This window comes from Lotus japonicus, chromosome 5 (genome assembly GCF_012489685.1).
Source record: "Lotus japonicus ecotype B-129 chromosome 5, LjGifu_v1.2".
Classification (NCBI taxonomy): domain Eukaryota; kingdom Viridiplantae; phylum Streptophyta; class Magnoliopsida; order Fabales; family Fabaceae; genus Lotus; species Lotus japonicus.
Window position 1 is genome coordinate 65,812,434 of NC_080045.1, and position 13,616 is coordinate 65,826,049.

Genomic DNA, 13,616 nt, shown 5'->3' on the forward strand with positions numbered 1-13,616 from the left:
TATTGCACTAGATTCTCTACTACACGTGTTGTGTTATGTTCTTCGTTGTGGTTGTTAATCCTCTAGTCCGACCGACTTTTAGGGAGCTTCATTCGGCCCGGAAACAACCTATTCCAAGTTCGGTGAAGGTCAATTCAATTTAATATTCCTATTACCGTGTCTAGCTTAGCTAGTTTTGGTTTCATAACTCGAGAATGCATGTGGTGAGATCTTGCGATGTCAACTTTGGCTTCCCTTGTAATTTTATCTCATAATCTTGTTAAGACTTCTCCCCGATGGGCACTTTCTCTGGCTTCTAATTCTTGTTTTTTGTCGGGGGTCTATGTTTGAGACAGATTGTCTGCTCCTATTTGAGACTTGGAAGAAACCTTCCGCAAACTCTTCCTATTTATATGCTATGATAATTTTTAGATGATTTGGCCAAATTTTATTTTTCGTTTGACGACTTTGTTTGAATTGAGAAAGTTCCGCCAACATTTATGACCTTGATTCATGATGATGTATTGATCTTTGCGACTAGCGTTTCTCCTAAGAGTTGGTAAATTTTCACAGGTAGAGTTTGGGTTGGAGATTTTACTTGAGCTTAATTTAGTTTGAGGTTATTTTAATTAGTGAGTTAATATTAAGTTGGGTCAATTTAGGAGTTATAAAATCCAGGACTAATTCGGCGAAGTGATTCAATTTAAATGAAAAAAAATGATAAATTGGAAAAAATACAATTAGATATCATACAAAAAGTATATAAACTAACTTTGGAATCAAGTAACGTAGCAAAAGCAATTATGAGGCGTTGTCTCTAACTAGTAGGAATTAGAGATAGTTAAAGGGGAGCTCTTTAAATTCTTATTAAAGAAAAAGAAGATAGGAGGATCCATATCGCACTGATGGAGGCAGTGATAGTGGACAACAATATCGTATAAGTTTTAAAAAATGCAACATTATTGACGTTCACAACACTTCGGTTCACCACTCCTTTTCCCTTCATACCCTTTCCATTATGGAATGCATTTTTCAAGTCTAGATTCTAATCAAATCCAATCAACATCATAATAAAAGTAATAAAATTGTGTGGCTCGTGAGAGATTCATTTTTGAATTTAGAAGAGTAAAATAACTCACTACTATATTTTTTTTACATTAAAAAGATAAAATCGACTGACTGCCTAGAGTTTGATCTCTGAACATCTCATTCAACATTACATATCATCTAACTTTTACCACTTAAACAATAATTCAGGACTCAGCTTAACTACTATTATCAATAAATTGAATTATTTTACTAATTTTTTAAATGGGTAATTACTATTGTCAATTATTGTGATAACTTACTTTATCTCTCCTTGGGGTTACAAGTGCATAAAAACCCCAATAACTTTTCATCCTAAAATGCCCTCAAACCAACCCCTTCATTTGATGTTCTAGCAACCAAACACCCAAAACACAACACGAGCCGAACTACTTGAGGAAACATGTATTATCTTTAAGTTTATGTGAGTGTCCATTTGCATCAACGATGTTAGAATTTATTATAAATATAACTAATTTTGATTAAATTACGGTAAAATAGTTTAAAATAATGTTATTTATAGTTAGATATATTTGTAAAAAAAATTAATAGGATAATAATATAAATTTTAATTGTCAAATTTTCACTCATTTCATTTTATTCCACCAAAACTTTCAATCGTATCTCCATCATGTTTCTTGTATTTTTTTTATCTATTTTCTTTTATATTGACACGAGCGAAATAAATGTAAATTTATCATTTTCTGTAGATGTAATATGAAAAGAATGAATTTGCTGCATCTAATGTGAGTTTTTTTTTTTTTGTTACAAGGAGGGCCTAAGCCCGAAGCAAAAACCTACACACGAGTAGTTCTGGGAAACGAAATCCCAACAGCATCTGCCAAGAGCAGGGAAGACACCCTAGGAGGTGGGTACTCTAAAATATGGTTCCCCAAAGCCAGCTCATGAGCCATATTAGCCAAGCAATCAGCTACTTGATTAGCTTCCCGACAAACATGAACACAAACAAATTCCCAATCCTTCTCCTTCTAAGCTCGAATCTGATTCACAAGACCACCATAGGGATGGAAACGTTCACAACCATGATTGACTAGCTGAACTGCAGCGCTGGAATCGCTCTCAACAATCACCTTGGGGATGCCTCTACTCCAAGCCAAAGAAAGGATAGTAGCAATTCCCCAGAGCTCTGCCCATAATACATTTGAAGAGCCCATATTCTTACATAACCCAAACAACCACTGCCCAAGATTATCCATACAAACCCCTCCACAGGATGCCATCCTCGTCCCACTCCTCACAGAACCGTCTGTGTTGCATTTCACCCAAGTAGAAGAAGGAGGAGCCCAACCAATCTGCACAACTTGGTACCTACGCTGGCCCGGGACTGAGGCATCACGAATGGAGGAACGGCTATGCGAGTGATCGAGCTGGAGACGCAGGGCAGCCGTGAAGACCCGATGAAGATTGAACTCCATCCCTTGAAAAACTTGCATCGCACGTTCCTTTCAAATCAACCAGAGGAGGATACCAAAATTTGGAACTACCCCGCTGTTGAGAGGTGTCAGGGACCCATCTCTCAAGTTCTCAAGGATCCATTGGCGAAGGTCTGATGCGAAGAAGCCAACTTGGCGAGAAGGCACCACAAGCTGCAACCAAAGAGGCTTAACCATAGGACAATCTCTGAATAAATGCAAGATCGTTTCAGGTTCATCATAGCAGAGGGGACAAGAGGCATCATCAGTTAACCCACCCTGCCATCGCCTATAATTCACCCAAATGCCATTATTGAGAGCACGCCAAAGGAAGTTGGAAACTTTGAAAGGCCCATCCCACTTCCACACACGATGCCAAGGTAAAACAGTGGTTCCTTCACCAATTCTTGCTCTAGCCTCATAAGCTGATTTGGATGAGAAAATCCCATTACTGGTCAATCCCCATATAATCCTATCATCACCAATATCAGGAGCTGGAGGAGGCATGGCAATGAGCTCAGCGAACACATGGGCAGGAAGAAGATGCTGAAATTCCTGGGTCTTCCACGATGAAGCTGAAAACTCAAAGTAATCTGCTACTGATCGAGACAGGTCCTCAATGGACACAGAATTCACAACCACATCTCGCAAAATAACTCCAGAGTGCAGCCATCTATCAGTCCAAAAACTGATATTAGAGCCATTACCTACACGCCAACGAAGATGAAGATTGAGCTCCTCCCAAGTTTTCCGAATTGCTCTCCACTCATGGGATTCTGAATGCTTCTTCTGGACAGTAGGAAGCGGGCCATCTCCATACGCATACTTCTCCCGGATAACTCGAGCCCAAAGCGCATTGGGGTTGGACACAAGACCCCAGCCCATCTTCATCACAATAGACCTGTTGAAATCATGCATATGCCTGAGACCAAGGCCACCTTCATTCTTGGGTCTGCACAGCTTCGAAATCTAATGTGAGTTCACTCATATCAAAACCAACATTATAACTATTAATAATGATTACTCACGTTAATAAAGTTAATAAAATACACTCAATGAATGAATTTACTATACCCTAAAATAAAGTGAGTCTACTCATTTTAAATGAGTCAGATTTGAAAAGAAGAGTGTAAAGAAGTGATATCAATACTCTCTTTATAACATTTTCTTTAAATTAAGGGATTAAAATTTAAGTAGGTTCCACCACACATAAAAACATTATGTGCACCCACATGGTTTTATAAAACCTACATGAGTTTTGACCAATTAAAAGAAGTGTGTTAAAAAAACTATTAAAGAATGCATTAATATTTTTTTACAGGAAAATGTTAATTGTTAGTAAATTAGTTCATTCTCAAAATTAACGATTCAAATTCTAGACCCTAAATTATTCATCCCGTCCAACCCGACAACTTGAGCTAACTTTCGGAGAGAAGAAAGCGTCAATTATACTCAATCTTAGAACCAATTAAATTTCACAGGAGGGGAAAAATATTAGAAATGGACATTAAAAAGCAATAAACCCGTAATTGACCGGGCAGGTGGGACCCTCGGCAACTGACCCCGGACTCCAACTTCGAATTCAACTGAGTTTAATAATTAAAAATGGAAAAATCAGCCACCAATGGTTTTCAAAATAAAAATAGAAAAAAGGTGGAAAATAGAAAGAAATAAAAAAAAAAAGAGAAACATGAAAACAAAAAGGCAAAACAATCAATCAATGTGTGTGTGATGGGCAAAGTATTCGGTCCCACACGCCTGCATCAGCAGCATCATTACACCCGTACTCTCTTTCTCTCTCTTCTTTCTCTCTCCATTGTCCCCCCTTATATATAAACTCATTTCTCACCTCTTCCACCACCACAACCACCGTGTCAACTCAACTTCAACCACCAAACGCCACCGTTTTGCTCTCTTCATTTATTATGGCTGATTTAACTTTCAAGAAGCGAGTCCGAGCTGACTCGGACGAGTTAGATCTAGAATCGTCCGAGGCAAAGCGACTCAGGGAGGATCTCCTCGAGTTCTTCGACGACACCGATCCCACAACGCCGTCGACTCAGGATCTTGACTCTGTTATCAGGAGCCTGCAAGAGGAGATCTCTGCGTCTTCCTCCCCTGCTCCCCTTCGTGTGACTACGTCAGATTCCGGCCAGATCGGGTACTTACTGGGAGCCTCCGACGACGAGCTGGGGCTTCCGCCGACGGAGGACTTGTCGTCGGTGGTGGTGCAGGAGGCGGAGATGTTCCGTGTTCCGCCTGAGTCAGCTTCCGGGATCGGTGAGTTGTGGGGGTTTGAGGACCAGATGCCGAGTTATGACTCGTTCGGGTTGGGAAACGGGTTTGGGTATGAAAGCAATACTGATTACGTGGCGTTTGATGGGTTGTTTGATCATTCTGATGTGTATTATGACTCGAATGAGTTTTCTGATTCGTGGCGGCAAGAGACCATGCCGGCGGCACAATAAACTATTTTGTTTTAATTTCTTAGACATGTAAATCTTTTTTTTTATTCACCTCACCTATTTTTGTTCCCTTTAATATAGATCTAAGATAAAGGGAATTACAGCAAATTATATACGTATGAGTTAGGATAACATGATGAAGCTGTGAATTTATGAAGGATGCTTAAGGAGGTTTATGGTTAAAAATCTCTTATTTTATTTATATGGATGGATGGTTAAAAAAATCCTTAATGTAGTTCAACTTTGGAAAGGAACTCTGGAGAATAAAGGGAAAGTAATATCTTATTTTCATATTTAATTGGATTAAAAATGTAAGAAATAAATAAACAATAAATAGAAAATTATATTATGAACCTAAGAAGAGAGATTAACTCAGTTGGCAACGCAGGTTGAGTGTGTGGGAAGAGTTTTTTGAGTTCGATTTTCACACAATACAATTTTAAGAGGGATGAAGAATTTTAACTGTGACTAAAATTTTAATGTAATTAACCCTAAATCCCTAAATCTAATTAAACTTAAATGTTTAATTTTATTTTTATAAATTTTAAAATTTATTTTTTTTAATCCATGTGTATTTAAAAAAAATATAAAAGCCACGTGGAATAATTGACTCAGCAAAAATTAAGCCACATAGGCTGGAAACACGAGTAGGGACCTATTTTGATTAAAAAAAATTTAGGGAATGAGAATCAGAATTTTTTTTTCAGGGACTTATTTTCGTACGAGAGAAAATTTCAGGGACCTCTAGAGTATTTAAGACTATTTTTAAATACATGGAACCTAAAAACATGTTATATATCATTATATGAATTTATAAAATAATTTAATTATTTCACAGTTGTAAAATATATTTGGTTGTCTTTCCGAATATAAATACACTTATAAATTAGGTTATTTATTTAACATGCATGATAAACGGTTGGTAGAACTTTGAACCACTAAGTATTACACATTTTTGTAGTAGGTTACACTTTTTTGTTTTCTTGTCCAAATAGATAAAATTTGTTGGATGCAGCCACAAGTCCACAACCGCCCCCACCTCTCCTTCATCTCCTTATCCTATTGAAGAGAATAGCGGGTTTGGTTTGGGTTGCGGTTTATGGTTGAGAGCCTGCCCGGTGGTTACATGCGACAATGAGAGCTTGAAGAAAACAAAAGGGATGAAGGGCTTACTTATGCAGGGTTCAATAAAAATTGGGATTTACGTTAAATACTTAATATAGAGAGTTATGACGTCTTTCATACTTAACTCAAACAAATATACATAACTAATTAGTATCACTAGTGTAAGAGTATGTGCGTTAATTAAGACACTATTATTTAAAATGAATCGCATATTTTAAAGGGACAGTAACAATCGTGATTAGTATTAAGTTTTTAAGATATGTAAGATGTTTGCTGAAAACTTTTTATTCAATTATGATCATTATGAAAAAGAAAAACAAACAAAATAATGTTTTGCGTTTGGGTAAATGGGCTATCACTTTAATACTTATTTATGTATATGTAATTGTAAGACTTATGTAACAAGCTCAAAAGAATTCGTAGCTAGGTTATAGCCTATTTCTACTAGCTTGACCGAACAATTAATTAGGTACTTTTTTTTTGGACAAACAATTAATTAGGGTTTAGGGTGGAAATTGCATAATTTTAATTTTTGGTCAAAAAAATTAATTTGATTTGGCACCAAAAATTAAAACTATGCAAGTACCTGCCTTCTTTTTTTTTTGGTCAAAGGAAGTTATATTGAAAAAACAAGGGCCAAGCCCAAGAGCCCAACAAGGCAAATACAAGCACCGCAGCACTGGCCAACAAAGCTAGGAACAAGAATGTATTGTATATCAACTAACTAAAAGACTAACACAACAAGTTAGTTAACATACAGAATAGCTGTCAGAGGCCACTAACTCGGAAACACCAAAGCCATCTAGAGGATAAACAATATACAAAAACAAGAAGGAGACTAGATGGATCCACTGAAAGTAGATCTAGCAATGTTCCGGTTACCAAAAAGAAACGCTGCACACATGAAACTCTTGAGCATCAGGCCAAGGAAATCACCTTCTAGGAGGGATCCAACGAGCATCTTCCACTAAAGCTCTGGCAATCTGAATGGGAGGGGACATCGTCCAATTCCAAGCAAGTAAGTTTCTTGATCCTAAATTAGCAACATGATGGGCCACTATGTTCCCTTGACGGGGAGTCCAAGAGAAGGAACAAAGGTTGAAATTGAGACTAAACCTTCTAATATCTTCTATGAATTGGTCTCACCCTGTTTTCTTTTGTTCTTACAAGCATCAATCAGGGAAAGACAATCAGATTCCATGCAGATCTGCTCTAAGCCCAAGTTGTTTGCCAGAATAATTCCCTCTCTTAACGCAGCAGCTTCAGAGGTTAAAGGGGAGAAGGAGAACCTCCTGGTGGACATACCAGCTATTAAATTCCCTGCAACATACCGGATGATCACACCAGTTGTACTTGTTGGAGAGCCTGGCAGCCAACTAGCATCCGTATTCACCTTGTACACCCCATGGGGAGGAGGGATCCATCTTTTAGGCCCAGGTATGGTTGATACTCTTTCTACCGGTGACTCTGTCTGAATCGGTTTACATAGATGAATATCCTTCATCATCAGTTGGATCTGCAAAATAGTGTCTCTAGGATTCGGTGCTTCATGATCGAAGACTACCCTATTTCTCCCTTTTCATATTCCCCAAATAGTCATACATAGAGTAGCTAGGGACTCCTCGGGTTCAGTGGAAGAATGAGAAAGTTGCTGAATTTTTAAGAGGAGCCAGGAGGAGATGCTTGTCAGACCTTGTGGTGAAATGTTCCATTGAAAGATTGAGCCAAACCACACAGGTCTAGTCCAGGGACAAAGTAGGAATGCATGCTCACTCGTTTCTGGTACAGTAAGACAAACTGGACAGAACTTGTTCCTGGACACCCTTCTCTTGAATAGATTCTCATTAAGAGCCAGTGCATTGGAACACACTTTCCACATGAACATCCTTATCTTCTGGGGAACACTTACTGACCAGATGAAATTCCAGAGTTCTTTAGGTAGACAATTGGACGTAGAGGCCACATTTAGGTAGGATTGATCTTCTGATTTGATTACCTGATAGCCTGATCTGATGCTGTACTGTCCATTTTTCTCATGGGGCCAGATCAATTTGTCTTCATTTCCTGACAAGCCAATTGGAGTTTGTAAAATTTTAAGTGCTACCATGGGCTGAAAAATTCCTCTTATCTTTTCCCCATCCCACCCCCCTCCTTGGGGCAGGGTAATCTCCTTGACTTTCCAATCCTGCAACTGCTGATTATCAGTGGTTAATACTTCCCCTGTCCAGAGCCAGGGATCTCCCCAGATCCTAGCAGTCTCACCCTTACCAATAGACCACCTTCCCTTCCTCCTTAATAAGTTCCTGCCTTCTAATATACTCTTCCACATCCAGGAAGCCCTTCTGCCCGTGCTAGCCTGCAAGAAGTTGGTATTAGGATAATAAACAGCCTTTAAGATAGAGGCCCAAAGAGCATTAGGGTTCTCTTCTAATCTCCAAGCTTGTTTAGTAAGACAAGCAACATTTTGGTGTTGGAAATCTCTAAAGCCAAGCCCTCCTTCAATTTTCTTCTTTGACATGTAATTCCAACGTCTCCAATGTATCCCACGATCTTTTTTATAACCCCTCCACCAGAACCGAGACACAATAGCATGAAGGGACAAACAAAAGGACTTAGGAAATTGCACAATCGCCATGGCATAGGAGGGGATTGCCTGAATAACAGATTTAATCAACACTTCCTTCCCAGCTTGATTTAACATAGTTTCCTTCCAACCTTCCAATTTACCCAAGATTCTATCCTTTACCCAAGCAAGCGCAGTAGTTCTGTTTCTCCCCCAAATGCCAGGGAGGCCTAGGTATTGTCCAGGAGAAGTCCAGATCTGCATATTAAGAATAGAGGCTATCTGATTTCTTCTATGAGCCGGGAGAAGGGGGCTGCAAATAATTCCAGATTTGGCTGTGTTTATCCTTTGACCAGAGGCTAGTGAGAAAGTATTCAAAATCTCCATTAACTGGTACAACTCTTGAGGGTGAGCCCGAGCAAAGAGGAGGGAGTCATCCGCAAAAAGAAGGTGGGTTATACAAGGGGCAGTGGGAGCAAGCTGAATACCTTTTAGCCTTCCTTCAGATTGAGCTTTTAGGAGCAAATGAGAGAGAACATCAGCTGCCAAGACAAACAAATACGGAGACAAGGGGTCACCTTGTCTAAGACCCCTTTCCGGGGTAAGGCTTTCACTGACAAAACCATTAATCTTATATCTGTAAGATACCCCCTTCACAATACTCATCACTTGAGCAACCCACTTATCATGGAAGCCGTAGGCCTGTAAAATGCTTTTAAGAAAAGGCCATTCAAGGCAATCATAGGCCTTACTAAGGTCCATCTTCACTGCAATGAACTCTTTAAGCTCAGCCCCCCTGTGCTTCAAGCCATAGAAGGCTTCTTGAGCAATAATTATATTGTCCTGAATGAGACGCCCTCCCACAAAAGTGCTTTGATTTGGAGTAACCAGTTCTCCTAAAGCTCCTTTAAGTCTAGAGACCATGATTTTTGAGATCATCTTGAGGATGAAATTACAACAACTTATGGGTCGGAATTGGATCACACTTTCCGGGTTTTGGACTTTGGGCACCAATGCAACAAGGGTCTCATTGAGATTATTAGGCAGGAAGCCGTCCCTGAAGAAGGATTAGATAGCCATAGTAATTTCATCCTTAATAGTATTCCAATGATTTTTGAAAAAGAGACCATTAAACCCATCTGGTCCCGGAGCCTTGAGGCTGCCAAGGCCATTTAGAGCATCTAGAATTTCCTGCTGGGACACATCATCTATCAAATAGGCATTTAAATCTTCACTAACCAGTCGGGGAACTGCTCGGAGGCATGTGTTCATGAGCTGACACCCTTTTGCAGTATAGATGGTTTGATAATGTCTCAAAAAAGCTCCCATAATTCCATCCTGGCCTTCTATCCAGTTTCCATGCTCATCCTTAATCCTCTCCAATCTGTTTCGGTTTCTTCTTTGTAGAGTAGTAGCATGAAAGAATTTTGTGTTTTTATCACCAAATTGCACCCATTTCAATCGAGATCTCTGGCCCCAATATAGTTCTTCCTGCCTCCAAAGTTCTTTTACCTGAGATTTGCGGGAGGAAACAGCATTCCAATCAACTTCATGATGCGGTTTTCCTTGTTCTAGTTGAATCTCTCCTTTGAGTCTCTCTATCTCCTGTTGGGCCACTTTAAAAGTCTTCTTTTGCCACACCATTAGGCTTTTTTTGCTGGACTTCATTCTTGCCTCAAGATCAGACCAAACATCCTCTCTAGGATTTGGCTCTTCCCACCCCTGTTGAACAGTAGCTTTACAATCTTGATGTTCGTTCCAGAATAATTCATACTTGAATTGTTTACCACTCATTGATCTAGGCAGGGGGTCTAGGAATACAGGGGAATGATCAGAACTAAAAGGAGTGTAAGCAATAGCTCTTGCATTAGGAAATAAAGCCCGCCACTGCCAATTCGCTAAGACCCGATCAATTCTTTCCCTCGTTATGACTCCATCACGTGGGTTACTGTGCCAGGTAAACCTTTCACCCTTAAGATCAAGGTCCATCAATGCAGATTCATGAAGAAACTCTCTGAAAATCTGTATTCTGGAATCAGAATGGGGCCTCAAACCTTCTTTCTCATGTGGGAACAAAATCTCATTAAAATCCCCAGCACAACACCAAGGGATATCTCTGTTTTGATTCAAGGAAGCAATGGTACACCATAAAGATCTTCGCCTCTGAGGAACAGGATCCCCATACACAAACGTACACTCCCAAACACTGGTATCATTTTGGGAAGTAACAACAGTATGAATAAAATTTTTTGTTGACTCTATTATTTCAATGTCAACACCATATCTCCACATTAAAGCTAGCCCGCCTGATAAACCAATGGGATCCACTAAGAATATGTGTTGATACTGCAACTGGTACCTTAATCTCTCTAGGACATTCCTTCTGGACTTAGTCTCCATCAAGAACAGAATGGTCGGTTGGAACTTGTTAACCAAGTTCTTAAGTTCTCTCCTTGTCGGGGTGGCCGCCACACCTCGACAATTCCAGCAGAGTGTATTCATGGCGCTTGAGGGGGCATGGGTAGGCCCGCCTCCTCAGCCAATGAAGTAGGAGAAAATAAATTCTCAGAGCTGAGAGTGTGTAGTTTGTTCTCAGCCAAGTCCAGTTTCAATCTCTTCCCCAGCCCTTTCTCAGAGGAACCAATTTCACATTTAACGATGGCTAAACTCTCATCACATCTGGATCTCTTTAGGGTTAAGCATTTTTCCAGTCCTGTTGCTAACTCAGATTCACATGAAGGACTAAGGTGAACTCTAGAGGCAGTCTCAGTAACAACTTCCTCATCATCTGAAGGGAATTCTATCAGGTACTCATTGGTAGCATATATAGTTCTTCTCTTAATCCTTGGTCTCCCAACCACCCGAGAAGAAGACTTGGGAGGGGAATTATGAGGATCACAGTTGAAAATAAAGGAAGGATCTAGTTGTCGGTTAAAACTCTGCTGGTTAGAAGCTTCAGCTGGCTTGCAGATCATTCTGGCTTTCCTCACATGTTCAGCTGTCAGGTTAGCTCCAAAGCAACTAGTGTGGTTTCTCACTGGACTGGGGTAGTCCAGAATAACAGGATCAACTCTCGTACCTATGAATTCTGTTGCGATGTGTAGCTGGCTAATATTCTCTGGGCCCAACCCTGGACAAATCTCCTTAGAGGATAAAGCTCTTCTAGTAACACTAACTGGGGAGGACTCACTGCTGGAAGACGATGAAACTCTGGAAACACTGTCCTCCAGACCCACAGAATGGGATCCCTCAAACTCTCGAGGGTGAACAATATGATCATCATCAGGCTGATGAGGAGGGGGCAGGATGACCCTCCCTGAGGTAACTCCCATAATATCCTGAATCATAGCATCTTCATCTTCCTCCTGAACTGGGATAGAAGGAATAGGACTCCGATCTGAGCAGCTAACCACAAAATCCTTGGGAGGGGGCACCAGCTTCTGCTTCCAGTATCTTAATTCCTGACTTTCCAGGGGAGGGTTGTGGTCCTTCCTTTGAGCAGATCTGCCAGAACTAGCAGCCAGAGAAGCCAAACTTTTAGCAGTAGGGACACCCAAAAACTGTGAGTATCTTGGTTGGGCGGGGTTCAAGCAAGACATAGCTCTCGGTCTCATACACCCCTTCTGTTCATGGCCTAAAATGCCACATTTGTAACAAATCCCCTGTAGTTTCTCATACTTAAAAAATACCCAAGCTTTGGGCATATCTCTCCTAGGGACCCAGAAGCCTGTAGTTAGAGGTTTTTTCACATTCAACTTGACTCTCACCCTGAAAAAGGGCCGGAGGAGAGAGTCATTCACCTTTGGGTTTTCGATGACCAGGACTTCTCCAAGTTGGGAAGCAACTTTGGAAACATTTGCAGTATTCATAACCTCCAAGGGGAGTCCATGGAACTGGATCCAAAAAGGAGCTAGATCAAAGCAAACTTCCAAGGCTGAAATCTGAGGTGCCCACCACTGGAGGCAAAGTAGATACCCCATAACATTCCAAGGGGACTCATCCATAATCCTTTCTGCAAAATCTTCATCTGGACAAGGGACTAAGATAGTGTTAACTCCCAGATCCCCAATCTGTGTAGTATTAGGCAGGCCCCAAGCCTTCATCACTACTTGTTTAATAGCATGTTTGTTCAGTGGTTTATCTACAATCACTTTTCCAATCAGAGTTTTCCTAGCTAACTCTACATTGTTGTCTTCCTCAACAGGTAGCTCTATAGTGATTCCATCCAAAGAGCACTCCACTGGGTTGTTCTCTTCATTTCTCTCCATAGTGGAGGAAAAAGACAGCAGAAACTTCCACAGGAAGGAAGAGGACAAAAGGGAATAAACTTTACCAAAAACAGGAAGGAGCAAGATCCACACTAGAACAACAAGAAGCAGTGGGAATCAGGTCATTTCTCACAATGAAAAGGACAAGCCAACGGGATTGGTGGAAGCTCTTCTTAGAGTTTTTACAACCTAGGACAAACCCTAGCAGAGCGTGTAAAAGTCTAAAAGAGAGATACTTTGCTCACAGTACCTGCCTTCATTCAGAATTTGATTACAAGTCCTTTTTTTTTTTTTTGACAGAGTTGCATTGGAATGTTCTTTTTCGTTCAAAATTGTGATGGGCTACGGCCCAAGTAAGGCTCGTTATATTCTTTTGTTAATCTACATAAGATTTTGGGTAAGATTTTCGCCCAAATGAAATGTCATCCGTTGACAAAAAATTCTACATAAGATCAAAAGAAGTATTTGGACAATGATTTTTCTTCTTCACTTTAATTGATAAAATCAGGAATAACACATTATTGGTTGTGATTATATCTACAATATATATATATATATCCATCTACATGATAAATTAGTAAAAAATACTTTCATATTTTATTGAATTTTGTTTATTAGAGATCTAAAGTTGAATAATAAAAAACCGAATGTCATTTTTCAATAAGTTTTTTGAATGTAAGAGGTAAAGAAACAAAAA

The 13,616-nt window shown here is 39.9% G+C and overlaps 2 protein-coding genes across 2 annotated transcripts; one reads left to right on the forward strand and one right to left on the reverse strand.

Moving 5' to 3' along the window:
• The first annotated feature begins 4,325 nt into the window (after positions 1 to 4,325).
• On the forward strand, positions 4,326 to 5,149 carry LOC130721061 (uncharacterized). The gene has a single exon (XM_057571792.1). It carries the CDS (start codon positions 4,424 to 4,426, stop codon positions 4,964 to 4,966), a length of 543 nt encoding a protein of 180 aa, XP_057427775.1. The 5' UTR covers positions 4,326 to 4,423; the 3' UTR covers positions 4,967 to 5,149.
• A 2,068-nt stretch (positions 5,150 to 7,217) lies between these two features.
• LOC130720010 (uncharacterized) lies at positions 7,218 to 9,575 on the reverse strand. The gene is made up of 2 exons (XM_057570594.1): positions 7,781 to 9,575; positions 7,218 to 7,663 (listed from the first exon to the last, which is right to left on the reverse strand). Exons 1-2 carry the CDS (start codon positions 9,573 to 9,575, stop codon positions 7,218 to 7,220), a joined length of 2,241 nt encoding a protein of 746 aa, XP_057426577.1.
• Between the last annotated feature and the right edge of the window lie 4,041 nt (positions 9,576 to 13,616).